Source organism: Cariama cristata, unplaced genomic scaffold (assembly GCF_000690535.1).
Source record: "Cariama cristata isolate BGI_N322 unplaced genomic scaffold, ASM69053v1 scaffold29202, whole genome shotgun sequence".
In the NCBI taxonomy this organism is placed as follows: Eukaryota; Metazoa; Chordata; class Aves; order Cariamiformes; family Cariamidae; genus Cariama; species Cariama cristata.
In genome coordinates, this window is record NW_009604953.1 from 26,526 (window position 1) to 52,120 (window position 25,595).

At 40.3% G+C, this 25,595-nt stretch overlaps 1 protein-coding gene across 1 annotated transcript in view; it reads right to left on the minus strand.

The window, feature by feature from the left end:
- VPRBP (Vpr (HIV-1) binding protein) overlaps window positions 1-25,595 on the minus strand; it is a 48,479-nt gene that overhangs the window by 18,640 nt on the left and 4,244 nt on the right. The window contains exons 2-20 of the mRNA XM_009695787.1: window positions 24,899-24,975; window positions 24,104-24,177; window positions 23,017-23,130; window positions 20,772-20,909; window positions 19,315-19,818; window positions 17,979-18,080; window positions 16,590-16,748; window positions 13,858-14,037; window positions 12,767-12,976; window positions 11,224-11,393; window positions 9,310-9,434; window positions 6,860-8,120; window positions 5,718-5,916; window positions 4,927-5,009; window positions 3,899-3,983; window positions 2,244-2,477; window positions 1,610-1,703; window positions 1,031-1,135; window positions 169-242 (exon numbers count right to left, since the gene is read on the minus strand). Of these exons, the coding sequence (XP_009694089.1) occupies window positions 169-242; window positions 1,031-1,135; window positions 1,610-1,703; window positions 2,244-2,477; window positions 3,899-3,983; window positions 4,927-5,009; window positions 5,718-5,916; window positions 6,860-8,120; window positions 9,310-9,434; window positions 11,224-11,393; window positions 12,767-12,976; window positions 13,858-14,037; window positions 16,590-16,748; window positions 17,979-18,080; window positions 19,315-19,818; window positions 20,772-20,909; window positions 23,017-23,130; window positions 24,104-24,177; window positions 24,899-24,975 (3,988 nt within the window). The remainder of the gene's footprint in view (window positions 1-168; window positions 243-1,030; window positions 1,136-1,609; window positions 1,704-2,243; window positions 2,478-3,898; window positions 3,984-4,926; window positions 5,010-5,717; window positions 5,917-6,859; window positions 8,121-9,309; window positions 9,435-11,223; window positions 11,394-12,766; window positions 12,977-13,857; window positions 14,038-16,589; window positions 16,749-17,978; window positions 18,081-19,314; window positions 19,819-20,771; window positions 20,910-23,016; window positions 23,131-24,103; window positions 24,178-24,898; window positions 24,976-25,595) is intronic.

The window sequence follows — 25,595 nt, forward strand, 5'->3', positions numbered from 1 at the left end:
AAAAACTAACAGCATCTTTACCATCACCAAAACAGCACCACTGCTTAGTACATGAATTTAACAGTAGGAACTCCAGAATCATCATTTCTGAAGGTTTTAAAAAGAAACAAAAAGCATTGCACTCAAACCATAGCTACAGAGACCAGAGTTTATTCTTAGCTCCCTTACCTCAATGACAGCCAGATAGCAGTCCTTGCTGTCTGTGCACAAGTCAAAGATATTCCGCTTTACATCTATGGTAGCTGGAAAACATCACAAAACAAACTCAGTGGTTAACTGCACATCACTTAATACTCGCCGAAAGAAAAGATCTAACAATACATGTCTAAGCAGATAATAAAATGTTAGGACAAGAAACAACAGCTGAAGTAAAAGTGAAATGAACATTTGTAAGTAAGTCAACCTGTAATAAAGAATATAAATATTGGACATCCTTATAAAAAATAGCCAGGTAAGTTCTGCTCTGCACAGTGCCTCCTCCCTTGATAACACATTTACTGGCTTCTCTAAGCACAGTAAACAACAGATAATCTTCCAGGATAGATGACAACCAAGGGACTGAGTTGCAAGCCATGTCTCCTTTCAATAGCAAAAGCCACATTTGTTTATGTCCATAGCAGCAAATAGCTTAGCTCCAAGAGCTTTGCAAGCTGGAGGTCAAACTGACAGCAATTTGAACTACCAGCATGCGGAAATACTACTGGGAAAAGGAAAACAAAATTGAAGTGAAAAAAAAAAAGCTTGGCCAAATGACCTACTATCTCAGATTATGCCCTACTTGGAAAAAGGAAAGGAAAATAAAGCCAGAACTGCTGAACAGTAGCAAGTAAGGCAATCACACACTGAACAGGATATGGTACTTGAACCTATTCCAGTGTTAAACCCAACTCTCCTGCTTCAATCAGAACAGGTCATGGCAGAATTTATTTTGTGACACAGGCAAAGGAGGGGAAGTGAATGTTACTAAGCAGAGTTTTCAATAAACTTTCAAACCTCCAGACTATGCTATTTGCTTTTCTCTTACTCTTACCTATAGGTTTATAATCAGTTGCATTAAATGTCCTGAAAGAAGAGCCAAAGGGACTTCTCATTCTCTCCTCCAGAAGGTCATCTTCATCATCTGCCTGCAACATAGCTGATACAAAGAAAGATTATTCCACAAATCCATCTTCCATTCATCACTATCATTAATCAACTTAAGATTAAATCAGACTCTGACGTGAATTTTCTTCTTATTTAATAGCTTTGCAAGACCAATTTAACATCTACTCTTCCAGAGCTGCCTTTATTAATACTGCAGATCATTGAAAGTTAATACAGAGGATAAAATTATTTTCTCAAGCATCATCAGATCTGCTGTTGTACACATTTTCTTTTTCAACAGGTTGATTTTTAATCTCACAAATGTGTTGTGATATTGCTGATGTTGGAGAAAACTGTCTTTGTCAGCCATACACGTAGCATAAACATCCTGAAAAAATTCCAGTTCACAAATGCCAGTAAGGCCTGGATTTAGACAGACTCTCTAAAGCTTCCAATTTCACTGAACAAGCATCTACTTATCTCAAACCAGAGGTGACCAGAGTAATACAAGACTGAGAAGTCTTACCTCCATACATAACTGTGCCAGTATAGTTGAAGACCACACGACACTGATCCAGGGCAGGTACTGTGTGTAACAAATGGAAAGTTCGTAGGTCCCACTGAAAAAATACAGGCTAAGGAGCAACAAACAATTGAAAGTTTCTATTTCCTTTTCAACACAGTGGCAAACAACTGATTAATTGTGTTCAAGAAATCTCATTGCCACCCTCTTGCAAAATATGACAGAACCAGAGTCAGATTCCAGAACCACAATCCCTTCCATGTGTTCAAAATGACAAAGCTCTTACTCAAAATGTCATTGCCAGTCATGAGAGGTTACTGCAGTAGCTTCAAGGTTGATCTTGGTAAGGGTTGGGAAGAGAGCAGAGGTACCACAGAGTATATTAGAAAAGAAACACTCTCTTGCACTCTGTGTGTTAAGTATTTCCTCTATGCCATATCAGTGGCAGAATCTAGTTTTAAATTAGCTAGCTGTCTGACAGTACCTACCTACTTGATTCACAGACAAAAACTGTTGTTACCATACATAACCTGTAACACAGCAGACCATTAACACAACTTCTGCAAACAGCTACTTGTTTATCAATACAAATTCTTTAGGTCTCAGCACATCAGTTACCACAGTGGCCAAAGGATACAATTTCTGTGTTGACTATGACCTCTAGCCCATTGGGATGGAAAACACCACTGATGGTCATGTTGAATTTGTCAAACTTGTGGATGGCTTGTGCCGATCTGACATCCCAGAGGACACCATCATTTAGGACAAGGTCATCAGTGGGGTTAAAGGTGGCACAGTTCTTCTTGTAGTTGTTGGCAAGATCTGGGTTAAACAGAGTCAATAGCTTGTTGCCAGTCTGAATATCATAGATCTTTCAAGATTAAAAAGAAAAAGAAAGATTAGTCACAATTTGTAATATACCTGTGCCTAAGATCAACCCATGTTCCCCCTTCTAGATTGTTTCCAGAATCACCCCATTTCCAATTTTGCTTTTCCATTTCAAGTGAGAACGTTCCGAAGATAACCCTTCCTACCAGTCCTTTAATAGTTCTTCACAGCTGGAATGAAGTCTCACAACATGTTTTGGCCAGTACTTAGCTTACTGCAGGTTCACTGATATATTTCAATATGATCAGGATTAGTTCCAAAGAAACTAATCCTATTATGAAAAGTGGGCTGTGAAGCTGGAATTACAAGGTACCACTTAGCCAGAAACTGTTTCAGAAATGCAACTGCTTTCAGAGCCGATGGTATTTACAAACATAAAAACTCCAAAGTGCACAGTCAGGGGGGAAAAAAAGCCAGAAACTATAGAAAAGGAGTTAAAATTCCTGGTATTTACATGGAAATGCAACTTTCTGAGCTTTGTCCCAACAAACCGTTAAAAAGGGCTTTAACTAGCACAAAGGGTTTATGACCATCTTCTCAGATAAATTTGACCTTAACATCCCTCAGAGTCTAGCTCTCATTCAAACTTAGAGAAGAAAAAATTCTCTAGAATTGGAAAACAAATCTGTTTACCAGATAAACACAATACACAAACTGATCTAACTTCCAGATAAATCCAAGTTAAAAACTGAGCAGGAAATTGTTTTCTTAAACAAATCAGAGCAATAAGTAAAATCATAAATAATTTGAATAAGCTATGTTTCATGACAATTTTTTATGCAAATACTCTTTCAAAAGAGACAGTGCCTATAATAAATGTAAATCAGCACTGAGAAGAAGCACAAGCACTGTGTAGCCTGTGTCTGTCACATTTGCAGGTATTCATACAAAACACTACAACAGCATTCTCTGAAAATATATTGGTAAAATTAAGTTACCCAAAGGCAAGCTGCAAATTTGGGGGCGCAAAAGGAAGACACTTAAGAAGGACACTTTTAACAGGCCATTTCCCACAGTTGTTGACTGAGCTACTGTTTACAGTGGAAGTTTTATTCTTCTCATTACTATTACTGAAAAACAAGGCAAAGGAGGCAACTTCAGGGGGCAGGGGGGGAAGCCCTGCACAATCTCTCTCAAATGAACAAAACAAAGCAGGTTCTACAATTGCCCAGAATACCAACCACGGAGGCAACACACTGCACACTGCTTCTGCTACTGTTGGGTTTGGAATGGTCAAGCTTATACCCTTAGACACAGGGAGAACTTATTTGACACTTTCAAAGCTTTCCTCTGAAGCCTCTTAGCTCAGCAGTTACACAGAGCACCCAGATTTGTTAATAAACGTCCTGTGAAAAACTATATTCTTGTCACAGCTTCGCAACCATGACCTTTACTAGTACTCACATGGGCAATGTCTCCTTTTGTGCCAATGACCCTATCCTGAGAGTGCTTGCTGAATTCCACGTAGTGGTCATCAGGGAAGGAATGCCTGTAGATAGAGTCAGTAAAGAAGTCAAGGAACTGCAGATTCAAACTGCCTGTGTGAACCAAACACTACCCCAGCATCTCCAGAGGTTTCAAGAATGCAGAAAACTAAAAACTTAGAAAATACTTTCCTTTGCCATTGACCATGGCATACTACAATCCTAAAATGCTCCACTGGCATTTGCAGGTAGATATCTATTACAGACACAGCCTTTACAGCAGACCAGTGAAAAAAACACAAGCAGGAAATTCACAGACATCATCAACAGGGTCTGCCATAAACATAACGGTATTTAGAGGAGTGAGCAATGAATAGCATCATGAACATTCAAACACATATGCAGGCCTGAGGCACGTTTAAGTTTTTATCTGAAGAATGCCCTATAGCTGACTTAAAAGAGGGCACACCAAAAGTGCTGCTTACAACTAAGGTAGACAACCGTCAAACCTTTAAAAATTGAAGAGCCTTCCACCCATTTTTTATGGGAAGGAACAACTTTAATACTGAAATCAATTTTAAATAGCTTTATCCAGATCTGAAATAGCTTGTGTCCAGGTCTGAAAATTTCACCACGCAAATCACCATGCTAGTAAAATTCTGTAACTGGCTACAGAAAGATTGTCAAGATAATTTACAGACATGAGAATAAAACCACAAACATATTTTTTTGCCTTCAGGGACAACAGTGATTTTACTGATCTATTTTGCATTAAATAGGACTTTAGATAGTTAATTTAGCATAATAACTTAGCAAAGCTGTCTGTTCCCAATAATATAGGGAAGATACTAAACATAAGAAAGGGAGCACATTTTATTTTTTCACAAGAGACATTGTGAGAGCTGTGCTGTACTGTTCTTTCATAGAGTTTGTTCTTAGGGTTTCTGCCTATATTGAATGGTTCTTCTAACTGCAACATACCCCGCAGCTGGATCAGAGTATACCTACTTCATGTCAAAGACGGACTTCATTCCCCACAATGCAGACAGAGGTTGGCTCCACGTAGCAGATGTCAGCAATAAAGATCCATCCTGTATTTCCAGATGGGAGTGGAGGGTGAGGAAGGGAAAAGAATACCAGGGAAAAGAGAGGTTATCATTTTACCTGTACACTTTAACTCTACACTTATAAGATGAATTTAGGAACTATAGTAGATTTTGTGCTTACTAAACTACTCCTATGGGGATAAAGTCTAGGATCTAATACTATGTATAATATAAAGAGCCCTCTCGGCAGACAAAGAAAAACGTTACAGATAACAATGGGAATGATCTATTATGCTAATAGCAGATAAAAATCAGGAAAATCTATGCCTTGATTTCGATGCCCTGTGAGTGGAGTTCATTCTGCTTATAAATCAGTTACCTTTTATTTCTTCCTAGAACCATCCTGCAAAAGATTTCTTTCTCCAACAAATGGAGGTTATATAAACTCTGCTATTTTATCTCACATTTATCTTAAATAATAGTCAGTGTAAGCATTTTTGCACTTCCAGACATAGTATTCATAACTTATGAAGGCACACAGCCACTGTGCATCTTCTCTATTATCTTGGGAAGAAAAAAATAATTGCAGAACTCAGAAAGGGAGTATGTAACTATTAAAAGTACTTTAATGACAGGCATTGCAGGCCCGCCAGTAGGTCCATTTTAGATGTACATATCCAGAGGAGTCCAAAACATACCAGGGCTTAGGCTGTGAGATCTTCTAAAACTTAGAACAGGTCTTTGATTACTTACCCTGGATGGCTCAAGGTGCGTGATGGCAGAGTTATGGCAGTTGTAACTGGCCTCTTCCTGTCCACTGAATACATTATAGAGTTTCAACTGCCCCGTGCAAGTACCTAGCATTAAGAATCGTTCTCTTGCAGAAAACGCACAACAGGTAAAGCCACTCTCATCCTCATTTGCTTCCCTGAACACAGAAATTGGACGGAACCTAGAGGAGGTAGAAATACAAGGGTCACCCGAAAGGGAGAAGAAAAGCAAAACTGAAATGCTGTGTGATGATATTAAATCCAGTCCTTAAAAATCACGTAGGTACAAGTTATAGCTTTCTTCTAGGACAAGCTAAGTGTCAATTGTAAGACTAGCGCTCAAGCCAGCATGTTACAACAGTGTTTGCAACATTTCAGGGTTTGTTTTGAACTATCAAGTACTTCTGTTAAAGCACATCATTAAGTTGAAGCACTTGGGAGTCCCCTCTTCAAAAGCTGGATTGATGGAAAACCTGTAATGATGTCACCTGGGTAAGTACAGACAGCTAGCAAAAATTTTTCTAACAGTTCTGAAACACTCAACACAAGAAGACATGGCACATCAGCCAAATAACCTCATGTCATCATAATTTCCCAAGCTGATACTGCTTTCACTGTGAAGATGCTTTCATCTATGTGCCATCTTTATTTTTATAAACTTTACATCACCCTCCAATTTAACCTCAGCAAAGAAAGGTCACACAAAAAGGCTAGCAACTTGCAGTGCTGCAGATTCAGCTGCAAGGGCAAAATATGGATTCTGTTGTCCTGCACTTGTCAGCCAACCATCCTCAAGGCTCTGCTACACTCTCATGTAAAACTGGCATTACATACTTACCTTCCAAAGGAGAACAAAGAGCTACAAGCTTCGTTAGTCAGTGTTGCTAATGAATTAACATGATACTGAAAATAAAGTGCACTTTATGAACCAATGGTCAGTACTAAGGACAAGAGAAACAGAACTTCTAAAAATGCCTTTCAAGGTTCTCCCACTTGTCACTGTTGAATTAACACACTTCTCTCTCCAGGATACTCTGCTGTGGGACTGCACAGCCTGCATCCAGGTAAGGCTTTTTGGCACAGGGTACATCCTGAGAGGGATCAAGAAACATTTTTCTTCCTTACCTGCTAAATATAAGGTGTCTATCAAAGCAGCCACCATCCACCCCTCCATACTTCGGAAAGGCTGCCCTGCGGGTCAGCCGTGAGGTAAAGTTAGTTGGCGCTTGGCGCCTCTGTTTTGGCTCAGGACACTGGTGGGGAGTAAAGAGAGAGAAAGGGGGACAGGTGGCAACGGGGTTCTTGCAGCGGGCATGCTGCTCCCTAAGGTACTCTGTGATTATACTGTCCAGCGTGGGTGGGGAAGGAAGGTGTCTGTCCAGCTGCTTTTTGATAGCTGGGCTCTGGCTGTAGGCGCCATGGTCCGATTTTTGTCGCAACACTCTGATTTTTCTGCCGTTGCAGGGAGATGGCCTCTCCCTGACAAAGCTAATCCTGCCAATCAGAGGAGAGTTGCTGGCGTAAGAAGGGCCTGGAAGGGCAAGCGGACCTTGGGATGCAGACGGCCTTGCCTGAGCATGGACAGAGGCGGCAGTGGAACCTACAGAACTGTGGCTACTCAAACGGGCTGAGATGCCATTAGCTATGCGAGGAGTGCGAGGCAGGGTCACAGGAGAGGCAGCAGCCACAACAGGGGTGAAGGCAGATGAATGAGATGCTGCAGTCATGGGTAGGTCAGCCTCTTTAGTAAGGATAGATGCAGTTTCTCCTAGGCCCTTAGAGATGAGATGGTTCCGAATCAGCAGCAGCAGCTCCTTCTCAGGAAATGTGATCCTTGACTGGGCCACCACATCTGCTTTCTGCAACCGAGCCAGCGACACATCCGTGCCAATCAGCAATGGCTTCCCCGAGACGCGCTCTATCAGCTCAGCAGCATATTTGCAGAACTTCACATGCTCGCTGCGCTTGTCCTGAAGCACCGGCTCTTTCATCAGCTGCTGAATTTGACAGCTGCTGAAGAGGGGGAGCTTGCTGATAATCTGTCGGACAGTACTGCTGCGTGACAGCCCCACCAAGGCTTTGCATGCCAATGCTCGGATCTGATCTGCATCTGTGATCGGCATCTTTATAGACAGCAATGACAGCAGCACTTTGATGCCATTGTTGGACTGTACCACATTCCACATCTTAGCTAACGTGTGCTCACTGCTTTTGGGGGCCTGAGGAAGCTTTCGCCGAGGAGTTCCAGAGATGAATTTGCCAATACTGGAGATCCGATTATCTGGGCCACATACACAATTGATGATGATCTGAAGGGCTGATTTCTGAATCTCAGCATCATGGATGAAAAATTCACCCTCAGCAACTCCAAGGATGATACTAATACCTAGTAAGGGAAAGAAATAGTTTCTTTAGTACTCTAAAACGTATCTCATACAGTTCATCAAACAAGTAAGGGAGTCTTCAACAAAATTGAGGAAAATAGGTAATTCTCTTCATTCTGGGAATTTCTGAAGCTCTGCTAACTAGTGTAAGACATAGTCATCTACCTCTCTAGCAAAACGTTTTCCTACACTGATGCTACTCCACTTCATCATCAGTAAGTAGGGAGTCAAACAATCTTTCAGAGAAGGTGATCGAGCATGGCCCAGGAATGAAAAAAATCTGAGATAGTTGGGACAGAAAAAGATGCACAGGCATGCCTCTGATTCTTACTGCAGAAAGCAACTCTCTTGTATAAATACTAACAAAGCAGAAACACAGAGGAAGGAAGGAGATCGTGTTATGAAGAGAAAAAAAATAAAACATATCACAGCTTCCAAAAGGAGTCAGGCAAAAATGAAACTTTGGGGTTTTGGTTCCCCCCCCCCCCCCCCCGCCCCACAGCGTCACTAAAGAAACTTTGGGGTTTTGGTTCCCCCCCCCCCCCCCCAGACAGAGTTCCTGTTAGTTTCATGTCCGCTTCAGAAGATCAAAACCCTCACTCAAGAAAGAACTGGTGTTTTGTCTAGAGAAAAGTTTTGTACAAAAGAAATTGTCTTTTGCCTATATCTAGTACTCTGCCCACCTTTTATTTTTCTTTTCTTAAAAAGAGAAAAAAAAAAGCCAGGCCTCAGTTCATGGATAAACCTTATATCTGATCCAGGCACATCTCATTCATTTGTATACTGAATCTGCAGGTAGCCACTTACAGCACAACTCAAATAGCTATAATTGTTCCTCTCCCGTATTCTCAAATGCCGTATCCCCAGGAGACCTAAATTTCTGGGAAGTTGAGAGAACCTAATAGTCCCATTACAAAAGTAGATGCTCCTCCATCTGTATTTAATGAGCTCTTGAAAACAAGTGCAAGTCAAAGACCATGCCTTCAAATTTGTAATCCAACCACAGTGCTAATCATGGCACAATTTTAACCACAGTCTTCTCTCCTATTTATTTGCATCCTTGATAGTAATTCTAAATACAGGAATTATTTTAACCCTTGTCTCACTGCAGGTGAGAAACAGCCAGCTAAAAACCATGTAGCAGAAGACAACTGATAAGCATGTAAGTCATCAGGACCATATTCAGCTTACCCACAGTGGAAACAGTAGATCCAGCTTCATCTAACACATCCACAGGTTCTGCCAGCTGCAACTGGATTTTAGGAACCACAGTCAGGATGGCTAGTACATCCAAAGCATATCGTACTGTGTCATTCCTGGAAGACAACAACAGAAGAACTTCTTAGAGGTGTACATACAGAGTTGTTTCAATAACATAAAATACTATTCAATCTACTCTACTCCAACAAACAGGAGTAAATCAGTCACATCTGATGTATTTGATAGTGCCTTTTGATTTTAGAATGTTCCACTCTTAAAGGGCTGGTCTCCACAGAAGGCAGTGCTCACATGCACACCATCATGTGCAGCCTGTCAACATTTACCCCACACTGCCCACAGGCTCCTAAAAGCACTGTAATTTTGTATTTATAAATACAAGAATGTTACGACTTATCCACAAAAGCGTTCTAAATTAAGCTTCTAAATCTGATCTAATTCTACATATCAGTTGGGAAACACTGCTGTCTAAAACACTCTGTCATTTGTCAACTAGGAAGTAAGTTTTTCTGAAGTGAAGGCAAAACATTTAGCAGTAAAACAGACAATTGCGATAGGGGAAACAGGTATCAACTTAGGCACCTGTTTAAGAGAGACACAGGTGTGTGGAAGCTGAAAAGGGCTGTTAAGCAAGAGGTGGGAGAGCAGAACACCACAAGAGAAGTGGGGAAGGTTTGTAAGCCTGTATGGAAAGGTAGGAGTTAACCTAGGTAGCAATTAGAAAACAGCTGCAGAGAGTAAGAAACAGGAGAACAGAAACCACCCAGGAGAGTGCAACCTAGGGGGGGGAGGCAGGGGACTGCAGAAGCGAAACAGATTTCAAAGGCTTTCAAGTTAGGCAAGGAGGTCCTGCAGGCAGCAGAAATAAGGAGGTGGCAGTCCTGGTGACAAGAATACTGCTGATAACAACTAGTTACAGCAGACAGTGACTCACCAGTGAACATATCTCTAGAGAGGACTACAGTTTCACTCTGGGGAGCAGGCAGTCACTGGGATAAACAGGCTGGAACTTTGCACCCATGCTCCTTTTGAACTGGGGACAGGATCCTAATGGTGTTCTATCAGAGCCTGGTGGCAGTTCCCTTTCCTTTGTAACAATAAGGATGCTGCAGATTTTTTTGGCGTAGGGAGGTGGGGGGAAAAGGTGCCACAGAGAAGTAACAGAACATCATGGTACTCCCACAGCTTGTCTGCGGCCAAGACAAGGGAGAAACTCAGAAGTGGCATCATAAGGCGAGCCCCTCTACAGACACATTGAGTTTAACAGGTGGTGGCATATCATCTAGGGACATGAACCTGAGCAATGCACAATAACAATCTTCAGCCTTTTTCCTCTCTCAAATGCTGGCTTGTTGCATATTTACACAACTCCTTTGCACAGTTATATCTGCTCAGTAAACTTCAAATACCAACAAATCAACAAAGTGATACACGTTGTCCTCTCTCAATTCAGCTAAACTTACTACATCCAAACAGACATTCCACCTCTTTCCAGGCTTAACAGATGTCTTGATTTCACCCTCTAGTTTGAAGGCTTTCTAGCCTTTCCCTAGCAAAGAGGTAAACAAATTTCAAGACAGATAGAAAGTGGCACAGAATTGTGATTAAGCTCTACTATGATGCTGTTTTCTCAGAAATCTAAGACCTGAGGCATTTTGGCTCTTCAGGAATCTCATGACATCCCTCTCTGTCTCAAAATTTTACTCCTGCTTTCCAGTGTTAACTTTCATAAGCATTGTGTAGTCACAGCACAGGCCCTAACAACACTAACCAGTATATGCCTGTTTTAAATGCTATCAAGAGAGGTGGAAAATCTAGAAATGTGACATCCTGCCCAAGAGTCACAACTTACTGCACTAAAATACAATACTACAGCAAACAGCTCACCTTGCATAGTATGTCTTCCAGTTGCATGCTATTGAAATGAGCTGAAGCATGAGCTGGACACAAGACAATTTGAGAAAAACCTCTGCTGGCTCCCAGTAGAGCTGTGCTGGACCATACTCAATAAGGAACTCCATCATCTCTACAATCTGCTCGTGAGTATACGAGCAAGCCTGCATGGAAGTTGGAAGCATTAGAAGATCACAAGGGTTACAAACTTGCACATGAAGTCCCCCACTGCTGGGATTTAACTGAAAACCGTATCCATAAAGAGTAGACTACCACTGTCTCTTGCAGATTAAGTATTTACTTTCTGGTTTATTCCCCAATTATAAAAGAATACAGCAATTGTCACTATAATACACAATAATAAGCTTAAGAATAATATCCTTTAGGTTTCTTTGCAGTCCTAGAAGGCTTAGGCCAATTTAAGAAGAGAAGTTACATTAAATTAAAATTCCACTCTGCTTTTAAGCTACTAATCTAGTAGTTACTAGACTATCATTCAAAATAAATTTCTGCTAACATATTAAAAAAGGCTGCAAAAATATTCAATTACAGTTTCTAAGTTCTGACTACAAAACATACTAAAGAAAAAAAGGAAATTTCTAACAAGCTTGCCTTTCAATAATTCTTTTTTAAGTTACACAAGAAGGCAACAGCTTATAGACATTACTTTAGTTACTGAAGTGATTTTTGCAGAAGCAAAAAACCCTTATGTTTTCTCATGTCAGCTCTTCCAGAAAACCATCATAAATTAAACCAGAAAAACCAGAGGTGAATGTGCTCCCTCAAAACAAGCAGCCATAAAATTCAGGTTTTTTTAAAAAAAAAAAAACACACCATCAACAAACAAAAAAAACCCCAACAAACAAAAAAAACCCACCTAAACAAACACCACCTCCCCCCCCCCCCAAAAAAAAAAAAAAAAAAAAAAACCCCCAAAAAAAAAAAAAACCCCCCCAAACAAACACCCCCCCCCCCCCCCCCACAAAAAAAAAAAGAAAAAACAAAAAAAACCTCCCACACATACAAACAAAAAACCCCACACTTTGCAGGGAGAAAGTAGGGGGAAAAAAAATCACAGCCAATATAAGAATCTCCCAGGTCATTCCTAAAAACTATGGTGTCCAAAAGATACATTTCAGTTGTCATTATCAAATCAAAATTATTTCCAAGTTTTCCAACATTATGCACTTTTCTACACGTACAGATTTTGTCCTTTCAGAGATTAAAAGCATAGAAAAACCCATGAGTATCAAAAATAGTCTGCCTTTAACTTAAGTTTTTGAGAGGTGGAAAGGAAACCACAGCAGATGAGCAGGAACCTTAATCAAATGTAGTTCAGATGAACCTCAAAGACTCTTCTGTATTTTCCTATTGCAGCGTTGTTCCACAAGGCAGGAAAAAAAGAAATCCCTACCCCTATAAATTGCACACTGCCTAGTTATTTCACCGGCTTCAAAGGACATCCACATATTCCTGCAGCTTGGATTCACTTGAAAAATGCAATGACCATGTTAAAAGTTTGCAACACGCTACTCACCTTGTAAGGGGGCTGCGGATGGACTAGAATGCCACCTTCAGTGCGCTGGAGTGACTGCTTCACCTGTTCAAGTTTGATAGCAAGGTGAGCCTCGAAGTACCTACGCAAGGCCATGCAGGTGTGTTTCCCAGTCTGGCGACTGGCAAAGATCTCATCATCACTCAAGAGGGCTCCTTGGTCTTCCAGGTTTAAGATCTCAAGAGTGCTTATCTTCAGAAAGCAGGTGGGGGGCGGGGGGTAGGGGGGAAAGTTTCATCAGCTCACTCTCCAAGAAAATAAAAGCACCTACAATTCTCAGCTGCACTTGTACTAAACCCATACCAAACTTACTTTGCTATAAAAGACATACAAGCATACTTTGAGAGCTGACAAAAGCTGTCTGAACAAAAAAGGTTATCTGCATGGATAAACAGTAAGTCTAAAAAGAACTATTCCCCCTCCTTCACTATTTATGAAGAAAGAAATCCAGAAGTTACATGTAGATGTAGATCTGGATGCAGTGTTGTGCCTAACGCTGTTAGGCATTATATTACACAACACAAAGTGTGCTTACACACTTCAGTGCTGATGTCCTTGAGTTACATACAACCCAAGCAATTAGGACTGCACAGCAACACCATGCAGACATACCAGCTTTTGTACATAAACAGTATAATTTGTGCTCATAAGGTACTGTGGTTACCACAGCACAAACCCAGTTGTACCTCTCCTGGAATAAGGCTGGATTTATCTGCATCCAAAAGGGCACATGACAATACCGCACACATATGTGGAACACTGAGAAATATCTGAACTACCACTAAGCCACGACTGTTTGAATAAGTACTGCTTAACCCAGGATTTGCTCCAAAAAGCTCTCAAAGGGTAGCAAGTCTCTAGTTGATAATCATAATAATAAGAAAAATAATAAAGATAACAGGATACACACGTATGTTACTTAGAAAACTCACCTCACCTCTCCATCTCTTGGGAACTGAGGAAGGACAAAAACCCAAGCAAAACCAAAGAGCAGAACTCTCCACAGTTGCACTGCAAAGGGTGCAAAACCTGACACTAAAACTGTGTTCACCACATAAAACTACAAGCCTTACCAGATTAACCAGACGTCGAAGGCCATCATGTCTGTCAAAGAGCTCCAGGACAGCACGGAAGGAGAAGCAAATGGAGAAGAACATGGTAGCATGGCAGCAGCCTGAGGCATGGGAGCACTCCATTAGCCATAAGGTGTAGTTTACTACATCTGAAAGCACATTATGGGGGTGCATGCACACCTAGAAAGCAAAAGAACATTCTTGAGAAGGACTTCAAACAGATTGCTGAAGAGAATTTGTCTAAAGAGAATGCGGGTTCTTTGAGGGGCAAACAGATAGAGGACAAATATCAGTTACTCCCAGCTTAACTTGAGACATCTGAGAGATGAAATAAAAAGTCCCATTTCAAGATCAGTAAAAGAAAGCCCCTGTGAGACTAATAAAGGCTATGACGTGACAGCATAGGACTAGCAATTGGTCCATTCCCAGACCTAAACACAATAAATACAGCAGTCTTGGTGTAGTATAATCCCAGAGAGTCCTTCTCGATAGCACTTCAAGCTATCCAAAGAATACTTTGCTAGACGCAGAGAAGAAGGAAGTTTCCACCGAAGAAAATTCTTCTCAGTGTAACAGTATTATACACTATGTTGAAGTTCTAGCAAACTCTGATAGCACTGAAGTCTAGGGGAACTGCAAGGATCATCAAATACAAATCTAAAGCTTCCCTGGAAATAGACAACTGAGCTGGTCTTTTTCTTTTCTCAGACCGTGCCTCTGAGATCTGCAGACCATGTGCTCAGAACTGCACTTCTGCATGCATTTGTTAGCTTCTAACGATGAGGAACTTGGAATCCTCTGCCAGGGTCAGCGCCAAAAGGAACAGCGCAGAGAGCTAAAGCACTGGCACCAGCTGCTATATGCCAAGTTAGCAGATTTTTTCATCTCTTCTCTGCTGGTGTTGGACATACTCAGAGAATACAGTGCTACCAGCTCCAGCCTTGCTTCCATGCCAACACCTGAGGCTTGGCATGGACTAAGTGACAAGGGATTGCCCCCTTGAAACTGGCTTCCTCTGAAATCAAAACCAAGAGAAGAATGTACCACAGAAACCTGCTCTACCTGGTATCTGTAGATACTGGGGATAACATCTGGCAGATGAGATAATGTCACTACAAAACATTGCACGGTTTTACGATATGGCCTGAGGATGTCAAGCAGAAGGAATCCTCATGCAGCACCCTGTCATGGCTTTTGGTTTTGCATGGCTTTTTTTTCTCTTTGAACAACCATTCAAACAGCAAGTAGAATCAAGGGAAAAAAAAGAAGGAAAAAAGGAGCATAGAGAGTTTTCTCATGACAAAGTTCAGAGAAACACCAAAGCAGGTCATATGCAGCCAGGGTCCATCTTTCTGACATGATGGGCAAAAAGAAGTGGAGGGAACATTACTTCTATTTCACCTTTCTTGCCCTTTCTTGCCCTCGTAAGTGAGATGTGATACAAGGCACAGACAACCCTGATCAACTGTGATTAACAAAAGGTTTTTGAACTTGCTCATACAAATGCCAGCAGAATCCATACAGATATGGCCTTAAACAACCACTAGCAGTCCAGCCTCTACATGCTCAGGAGTGTTAAGCATGTTAAAAATCACAACACACATTCAGACAGCATCAAAAACTAGGAAAGAATAAGCAGAAGTGTACAAGTGTACAGTTACTAGTTTAACTGCTTCTATTTTCAGCTAAAAAAAAAAAAAAAAAGAAAAAAACAAAAATACTAGACAATGTCAGGGACAGGCCAGGAATCAAAAGCCATCACTCAAAGCACAGCAGAGTTGGAAGGCTTAAGGCTACAACTTTGCAGTTGCTTTGAATGAATCTTAGAGTAGGATGCTCCCATATGCCGGTACTAACACTCACAAGCTGAAAGTTTTGTGTTTGTTTTTTTTTTTTTCTTGGCATGGTAGCAACTTTAGAGTAAACCATATCAGTTTGTAGATCTAGCTTAGTACACACACGGTGCTGCTAGTACAAAAAAAGAAAATAGAATCACTGTTTAAAGTGCCTGGGAAACTGAAGCTTAAGGGTGGACTGCCATATCAACCTGTCTGAAGGGATGCTTGCTGGAGGAACACTACTGAACTGAGAGGAGGATTTCTTTTAATAATTTTTTTCTATGTTAAAACATGAGGTGAGGAACTTTACCTTCCTTATCAGCTGTTTTAACATTTCTAAGCTCAGGCCACAGACAACCCTTAGTGTCATTTAATTTGATTTTCTGAAGAATGCAGACCAGAAGTGCATTGGTCTTCTGCTGCACTTGAACACTACCACAGAAGTTGCGCTGCTCTCTGGAATCCGACTGAGGTACTGTGTAAAACTGAAGCTATCCACACTGGGATTGTGCATGGAAAAAAACAATCTCAGGTATAAGAGTTGATTGGAACAGACAGGAAAGGAGGACAAACAGGAATGGAGACTTTTTTTTTTCCCCCCTCTTTTAGGGGAAGAGGGAATAATGGGGTGAACGGAGCAATGAAAGTATTGAGACAATGCTGACAAAATAGAGGTCTTCAGTTAATTCCCTAGGAACTGAAATCTACACCCTTGAAACATAACACTCAAATACACCATTATTTATATACTTCCTATTGCCTCTGTACATACCAAAGTCTTCCATATAAATTTGCTTTTTATCTTAGGATATGTTTATTCACTGTGTGAACACAGGTAGAAACACTAAGAAACGACAGGAATCACCACAGTTACAGTAAAAGAATGCCTCTTACCCGCTCCATGGCATCTTGATTGTAAGACAAATAATACAAGCACATGGAGACCCCTGTTGCTGCCATGGAAGGACGAGGAATCTCCAGCAACTTTTGCACTCCTCCATGAGCAACAAACTCTGTTGCAAACTTGTTGTGCAGCAGCAATGATGCTAAATGCTAAGGAAGGATAAAAGCAGATTAGGCTGGAATTCTTCAAACTGTCATCAATTCCATCCCCCCACCCCACAGAAAAACAGATGGCAGAAAACAAGCGCTCCGTGCTTTGTCCACCTTATTTCCTCCTCCCATTATATTTAACCACAGAATGTAGTATTTATCCTAATGACAAAGGCAAAAAAAGGCACTATCACTTTGTTTTACAAAGGGGGGGGGGGGTTTTGCAAAAGAAATACAAGAAAAGCAGAGCAACTCAGAAATTATCCAATAGGCCACCTTAAGTCTTCCTGTTCTTTTCATATTGACTCACTTTCTATTATCACTAAGAAATACTTAAATTTGCATTCACACTTTGTATATGCCATATTGCTGGCAAGAAGAATTTTACAAAATTAAGTTTAAAGGCTATTGTTAAAACGGAAGTCCACAGCTGCACTCAAGTTTACTAAACACTACTTTTCTGTATTACCAACACCTTAAGAGGAAACAGTAAGAACCACTGTAAACCCCACCCTCAACCGAGGTAACCTACACCTTTTGTAGGAACACTGCTCCTTGGAAATAAATTCTCAGACAAATGACAATGAAACGGAAAAAAGATGACACTGGAGGATCAGAGGCCAAGAAGTTACTGTGAAAGAGGGAAAGAATGCAGAGAAAAATACAACTTGTGCTGCTGCACTGCAGGTTTGGCTTGAATAAGGTAATTTTGTGTGGTTTTGTACCTTGGGGAGGTAACCTTAAACACTACTCACACAAAACTATTGTATTTCAAACATTAAGCTCAGATGTGTCACGCTGGGGCTTCTGGGAGTAAGATGCTTGTGCTTCTTACCCCTCACAAATGTCCCTTAAGATGACAGGCAGTGGAACAACTCAGGAATGAACATCTAAGGGCAGCAGGAACACAAGCATTTGACAGAAAAAGGAATTTTTATCATCTTCAGATAGGCAGATGGCAGGTGAAATTAATGGCACTTCCTGCACAATTAAGATCTTTTCACCCCCTCCCTCCACCCTTTTTTTTTTTTAATTTTAAATACTTGAAAGTTCTAAAAACAAAACTGCAATGCATTCAGTTGAGTGAAAGCCAATTCCAACGCCAGGGAATGCTGCAAGATACACAGGCCTAAAGAAGGCAAGAGTTTGCCTTTGACACATGCAGCAGACATATATTTAATGCTTTTGCAATGTTTATGGCAGGTGTTATGCATTATGAAAGTAATTTACCTTAAGGGCTTCAAAAGTGAGCAGCACATCGTTGGTTCGCTTCAAATCGATGTAGTACATCATCAGCTCCCTTGATCCCAGTTGCATAAAGATGGGTAGTAGCTGAGAAAAATAAAAATGGGAGACTGTCTGAATGTTTCATGGGAAATACAAGGTCTGTTTTGGTTTTTACTATCTCAAAACCCCAATTTTCCCCTATTAGCAGATACCTGTTATGAGAGGTCAGTGGTAACCAGCTCCATCCATAGGAAGCAATAAAGGTTAACACACCTCTTGTAATACATCTGCTGACTGCAGCAAGGTGCATGACAGCTGCCACACGGAAATCTTAAGACTCTCCTTCAAGTGCGGCTATGGCAAGTCCACACAGATACCACCCTGGCGATAGGTTCCACTTTCCATCTGTGCAAAGACAACTACCCAACAACTGAACAGAAAAAACAGGAGAGCAGGGCAACAAACCAAAACCCTTCACATATTTTTTGTGTAACAGCTTTATAGTATTAATTCTTATTTTTATATCTTATTATTGCTGGCACATGAAGTGATCCAGTCAGCATGCAGGGTATTAGGGGGATAATGGTTTCTTTGGCTCTCACAGAAACAAGGAACACACATGCACACACACATTTGGTATATCACAAAGCAAAACTGTGTTGCTTTCTTCAATTTCAAATTAAGTTAAATCGCCTAAAAAAAGATTAGTCTGAGATAAAGGTGGCCTGCAGACCTATGCTAACTTGAGCTTTATGGTTAAAAAAAAAAGCACACCAAAAAGAAAAAGGAAACATGGTTTGGTAAATCTGACACTGCCCAACTACTTTGTCCATGTAAGTAACAACAGCCCTCAAAAGCACCTGCGTAACACGGGCACTGCCATTTCTCAGCAGAACTACTGCAGAAGCTACACAAACCACTTCATTTAGAGTTTCAAGTTCATTATTTCCTCAGACTTTCAATTGTGGGAGTCTATCACATCCCCCAGAGGAAACAGGAAAAATGTCTGTATTTCAAACAGTGACTTGCCCTGTGTCATGTAAACAATCACCAAATTTAACAGAAACCAGGAATAAAATTCTTAGCGTCATGCTCTAACTACTAGACCAGACCCCTGCTAGGTTCAGGTTTGAGTATTACTAATCAAGTAATACTCAAACTAATGACTTCATCAACTTGAAAGTCATCAGCAACTCAGGAAAGGTTACTGATCTTAATCATATCAGGAAACACCAAGGAGCAATGTAACAGTTCTGCAATTTTTCCCCCACAATGCCACTCATAGTTTAGTCAGGAGAATTCAAGCACAGAGTGCTTCCTCCCACCTTCATATGCTCACCTCTTGGTACTCCCCTAAGGGAGTCAGGTACTGAAGAATTAGCCTCTGCTCTATGGCGGGAGTCAAAGGGTAAAGTGTGTAATTAGTGCCAATCACCCATGGGGACATTTCTGACCAGCTGCTGTTGGACAGTTCAACAAATATCCGCTCTGGTTCTGAAGCAGAGAAGCCCAGCTTTTGCTTGGCCTTCCGGAAGCCATCTCTTTCATGCTGTTTCCCTGATTTGCTTTTTCTCAGTCCCCCATCATCTAACTTTGTAGCAGAGTTTACTCTGCTACTGGTCTTGTGACTTGAATCAAGATGAAAGGAGATCTCCACATCACCAGAAACTTCCTCTTGCTCTCCATCCACTGCTATCTCCCCATAATCCATATCCACAGCCTCTTCATCTAGAGGCAGCAGAGGATCTGATGGCACTTTCCGGGGACTGGGACGCTTGTTTTCTTGTTTTGTAGTCATTTCAGTAACCTGTAACTCTCGTAGCCGCCGGAGAACCAAAGCCACCTGTTTCAGAAAAGAAGCATGCATGAGGACACAGTTCTTGCTTTGATCATGCAACTCACATTGGCCGTATTTTTTGTTCTTATCGTACAGTCAAGTATGCCGTGGTGTATGTTTGCCCAGAGAAATAATGATTTCAAAGTGAGTAAGAAAACTCCCATCCTCTTGCTACAGCTAATTTCATTTAAAATATCAGCACCTACTCTTCTGCATGAGAAGGAAGTGGCTTGAAAGTCATCTAGAGCAGATGAGCTATATTGGTGCTAATGGAACCACATACCAGCTTGCATCCTTCCATCACCTCTGCCTAGCCTAGAATAAAGGCAACATTCCCCTTCCAAGCAGCAGCTTTGAAAAACTGCAGTTCCACAAAACATAAGGTCATGCTTTTACTTTTAAAGGCCTTATCTGTGCAAGAATTAGAAATCACCTACGGTTCAACCATCCTGGAAGCCAAATTTTCCTATCACACTTTCTTCTGAAAGTCATCTCAATTGCTGATAAACACCATACAGAATCAACACTAAACTGGTGAAAGGTTTAAAATTGAAGTGAATGCAATTTCATATTAAGTTGTCCCCACGCGGATTTACCTTTCATTTTAAAATCCCTGCCTGGTACATAAATGATGACACATGATAGTTACAGATGTAAAGCTTCTGAAAATTTTTCTTTAAGGAAGCTAAGAATATGAAAAAAAGTGCAGTATTTGCCTTCTTAGGTTTCCATTGGCATTTTCAACACAACTAGTATAACAGAATAATCGGGCCACGTGCCCCAACCTCAGCAAATGCATGGTCAGGAAAGGATGGACAGTATGAGCTACTGACTCTTACAGATATTATTACAACCACTGTAAGATCCATATATTAACTCATGAATATGAGCTCCCCACAAATTAAAAAAAAAAAAATTATCTGCCCTCTAAAAAAGGAAAGTCATCCAGAGATCGTTACCAATTGTGAGTTCTCATCCCTGTAATTTGCAGCAATATCTTGGTTTTCCATAGCTCCTCCTAATAGCCCTGTTGCGTATGTCCTTAGTGGTTGATCAGCCTCTCGCGCCCACTTAAAGAGATTTTCAACTATGCCTTCCTAGAATGAAGAAAATAAGAAAGCAATTCCAACAGTTACATCTAATTTTTAACTTCTCAGTCCCAGTGAAAGCATCTGCTGGTAATAATTCTCCCTATCTCTAGTAATGACCAGGCTAGATTTCCTATCAATCATATAATGAATCAAAAATATCTGGAACCAAAAAAAAGAAATAAATCTAACATTTTAAGCTGCATAAAACTATGCCCAGGTATCAAATATTTGGAATCAGGATTTGCACACCTGCAAAAAAAATCTTCTGAAGTGGCCAGTCAACCTACTGCCTAGGAAGGAGCAAAACACTACAGGTATAAATTGATTAGTCAAAACAAACAAGCTTAAAGTTCCTGTCAGCTTGACTAATATAAATCCCCAGCAATTTAGCAGATTTCAAAGATGCTCTGTTGAACTTACACCAAGTAGAACGGAATTTGGCTAAATTTCTTACATTTCACTAAAAGGTTACTAGGGCTAAATTGAAAAGTCACTTAAATAAGCAAGCCACCTGGTGCCAGAGGAACTCTTTCTACTAACGACAACTCACCAACCAAAAGAACAATTCTCGGAGTCAGAAATCCATAATGTTTGGAGAAGAGAGAAATGCATGCAAGTATACCAATCCATACATATGAAAATCTTAATGTTAAATATAGTTAATATTTTTAATAGTAACAAAACCAGCAGTGTTTGAACGCAGCCTTCTGGGCAACTTTTGTTAACAAGTCCGGATAAGTGTTGATTAAAAATTAAAACAGTAAATTAAAAAGACAATGGTTTAGAATGAAAGATTCAATTTGTTCCTCTAAATCACTACTGGATTTTGAAACATCATACAACAACACGTCATTATTGTGACAGGAATCCTGCACATAATTTAAATCACAGGTACAATACAATAAAAGATCAGTTAAAAGTAGTAATGAATAGACATACATTTCAATGAGAACTTTCAGCTTACAGATTTTTAAAGAGTCATCTGTTACATATTTAAAGAAAATGGCATTATTATTTAAATGCTCTTATGTCACTAAAAAATAAATAAAATTGACGAGATGTGAAATCCCTTAGCCACTAGAGGACCTCTTTATGATGAGAGCAGTATCCTCTTCAATCAGACTTGGGAGCTACCCCAAAGTCCCCTACATACAGGAACCCAAAGTACCATAACAGAGCTCTATATATGCTCAAGTCAAAAGAAGAAAAGTCCTTAAGTGCAAAACTTAACTTAAAAATTTAATTTCAATTTACAGAGAGATGTGGTCTCTGAAAAAAAGCTATATCCTCCACAAATGGGGAACTACTGTTTTGGTTTTAATTTTTTTGGATCAAAGTCTCACAGCCTTAGCCTTTGGACAGATCACAAAGATCCCAAATTAAATTCAATCCTTCACAAAGGGAGCACATTATTCTTTCCTTTTATCATGCTTTAGAGTTCATATCCATATTTCCAATAGTAAAGAAATTAATTTAGAACTTTTATGTAAAGCACTACCTAATTTCCAAGCTTCAGAAAAACATTACATAAATTTTTCACAGATGAGGAAACTGCAGCTCAGGAGTGAAATCGATTTTCTCCTCACTTTCAACTCTCTGCATTCCTTCAGAAAACCACACTTGTCAACATACAGAAGCCTGATTCAGCTGCCCATCACAGTTCCAGACAATCCCCACAAAGTATGTGGATTTTAGACTGCTTAGTTAAAGTATGACTTGCTTATCACTTAGCTCTAATAATGCTATCGCTCTGCTGTAGCTGGGGATTACTGGGCAAGACTCCCACAGCAAGTCTTCACATTCTATACAGCCTGCTCCATTCACAGGCCTATAAAACAGCAATTCAAATGATAACATTTCCCAAAACATTACATTAAGTTCCAGCTCCTCTGTTTGAATCAGTCCCGTTATACCTTAAAAGCTGTGAAATATCCAAGATTTGATCAGTTCAACAAGCCAAGATCAAAAACCCCTGAATTATTACTAAGATTGAATAGATTGTCTCCCAGAGACAGGATTTCAGTATGGCTTTTGACTGGTTTCTCCTATAGGAAGGACTGTTGGAGTATGTAAAACACCAAGCTTAAAAACCAAGTCTTAGTACAGATGATACCTTTTCCTGAAAGACCACAGCTGTTTCCAGTCCCGGCATGATATCCAGAAGAAGTCGGCAGGCAGCAGTGTTTAATGGAGGTTCTCTGCTTGTCATCACATAAGCATTCACTAGCTAGAGAAGATCAGGAACAGCATTGGTTTGAAATTCAACTCTGAACAAAACCAGTGTAGTGAAAGCCTTACAACTCCCACAGCAGCAAAACGATAAAGAAGGAAATGTCAGTATGTAAGCCTTGGATCTCAAGATGACTAGCCTTTAACCTCTCCTCCAGTGCCTCAGAAGTTGAAATCACTTCTCAGAGAAACAGAATTCCCTTCTGATTTGCTGTTCACTGACTAAATATCTATCTTGAACTGATTTGTAAAGACAAATGCCTAAAAAAAAAGTTGCTGTTCAGTAACAGTGTAAACAAAAAGGTAATAGCTAAAAAAAATTAACATAAGAAATTGTACATTTTAATGGCCTCTCTGTTTGCTTATCCTTGCAGTTTAAGACAGAAAGCTACATGCAAGCAATCTGTCAGAATCCCAACAGCAATGTGTACCAATAGAGGTGCTTGCAGGGATGCGAGGGTAACAAAAACTCTATTAACTCATGTTAGAGTATAGCAATGCAAGAGGAAAACCAGACTCTTGCCTCCTAATTCCGTGCCCGAGTCTTCTAGAGCCGACATACTCCTCTGCTCCTACAGGCAGTCCAGTATTTCCAAGTATTCAGAGACAAGGCATTGGAATTAGTGGTATTAATTTCCATTACAGAAATTAATTATGCTTTTAAACTTGTATTAGAGAAGCGGTATTTTCTTTAAAGAGACTGATAAACCTTGAGAAGAACTAATTCAATTGTTACTACCCATATTCCAGCACTCCACAACAGCTCATGAACTCCCCTTTCCTTATGTCACTTTAACAGTGGCAAATGAGTTGCACTTAAACCCATTTTAAAAACCAATGCTATGGAAGAGATAGTCCCAACACCAGTAAAATAAAATATTAAACAAGTACTGAGGTCAACCAGCACAGAGTAAACAAAAACCATATGAAGTGTCAGGAATTGACAGATACAGCTCTCAGAGCAAACCTACCGCATTCATGAAATCATCATTCTTGAAAAGTATCCTCAGTAAGTGACCAAGCATGCACTCTGGGTCCGCTCGACCTGTGGGAGAAACAGGAAAAGACTTATCTACTTACCTTAAGATGGCAAGATTAATACTGAACTGAAATTGATTGTGGAATACTCTAGTTAGCAGGACCTTCCTCAGAACGAAAATTACAGAAGAAATAAGAATTATTCACCAATTTAACATTTTTTTTTTTCTAGTACGCATTACCTCCCTAGAATGTCTACCAGTCAAAATACAACACATTTTAGTGGTCCAATAGTATTGAACTGTCTTTTTTGTAGATAGTGAAGATGCCAATGCCAGGTAAACAGTTCCAGGCATCTCAAAAAAACCAAAAAACAACCCAAGGATAACAAGATAAAAAGCATCAGTGACTGTATGTAACTATTCTAAAGCACTACACTTGCTCAACAGCAAATTCAAGATAATCTGAGACAGGCTGTCTTCTTTGTCCATCTAACACCTACTACTTCACATTAAGTACAACTTGTTAACATGATCATACCCTTATGTCATAAATCAGCCTCTGAAACACTCTTCCAAAACTCTACCCAGTGCCTCAAAATCTTGCAGCAAACATCCAAACTGCCAGATACCAGCACTACAGAGCAAAATTACTCATTGAAAAAGCAGTATCAGACCTTGATCAGCAGTGGGCACATTCAGGCTAAATATTGCTTACTGCTAAATATGAATTACCAGGTATCTATTGTGACAGAGTTGGTGCTGCCAAAACCATCCAGGACATCTTACCTGGGTGTCGGTCATCAAATGGGTCTGGATCCCCTTTGCGGTACTCTTCAGTCTCTTTCTCAATCAGCTCAGACATTCTGCAGAGGGAACAATATCAAACGAGCAAAATTCACACTTGATCTTCTCCTAGTGCACAGCTCACAATAGCCTATCTGTCAGAGTACTATAAAACAGCTCATCAACTTTCATTTGAACAGTATTCCGGGCCACCAGAGGATTTCAGATTGTTCAGAATAGAGGGGTGAGAAGAGACTTGCCTCTAATATCTCACCCCTGCCACTGTGCTCCAAAACACACTGAACCCATATCAACATCCCAGTGACGCACAAGCATGACATTCTGGAGGGGCCAACACCTTTTATTTACTCATGTTAGAGTCCTGGTGATGTTCTACAACACCTACTGTAGAGAACTAGGGTAAATAAAGGGCTTGAGTAGTACTTCTCACTATCACATAGTCTTTCTTTTGCAGCAGAGTAAGTCCTTAACAGGTGGCTTAGTCCTCCTTCCTATTCAGCCTGTGTAGGGGAGGCTGCTCAAACTGCCTACCCAATTCTTTGTTATTTTTGCATATTAAACTTTAGTAATATTGTGTAATAATAAAAGCATTTAATATTTAATAAAGTGTTGTGTGACCTGTATTCAGCTTATCCCTTCAGCTCCACCAAAGCTCAACTTATTAGCACGTGCCAGTCAC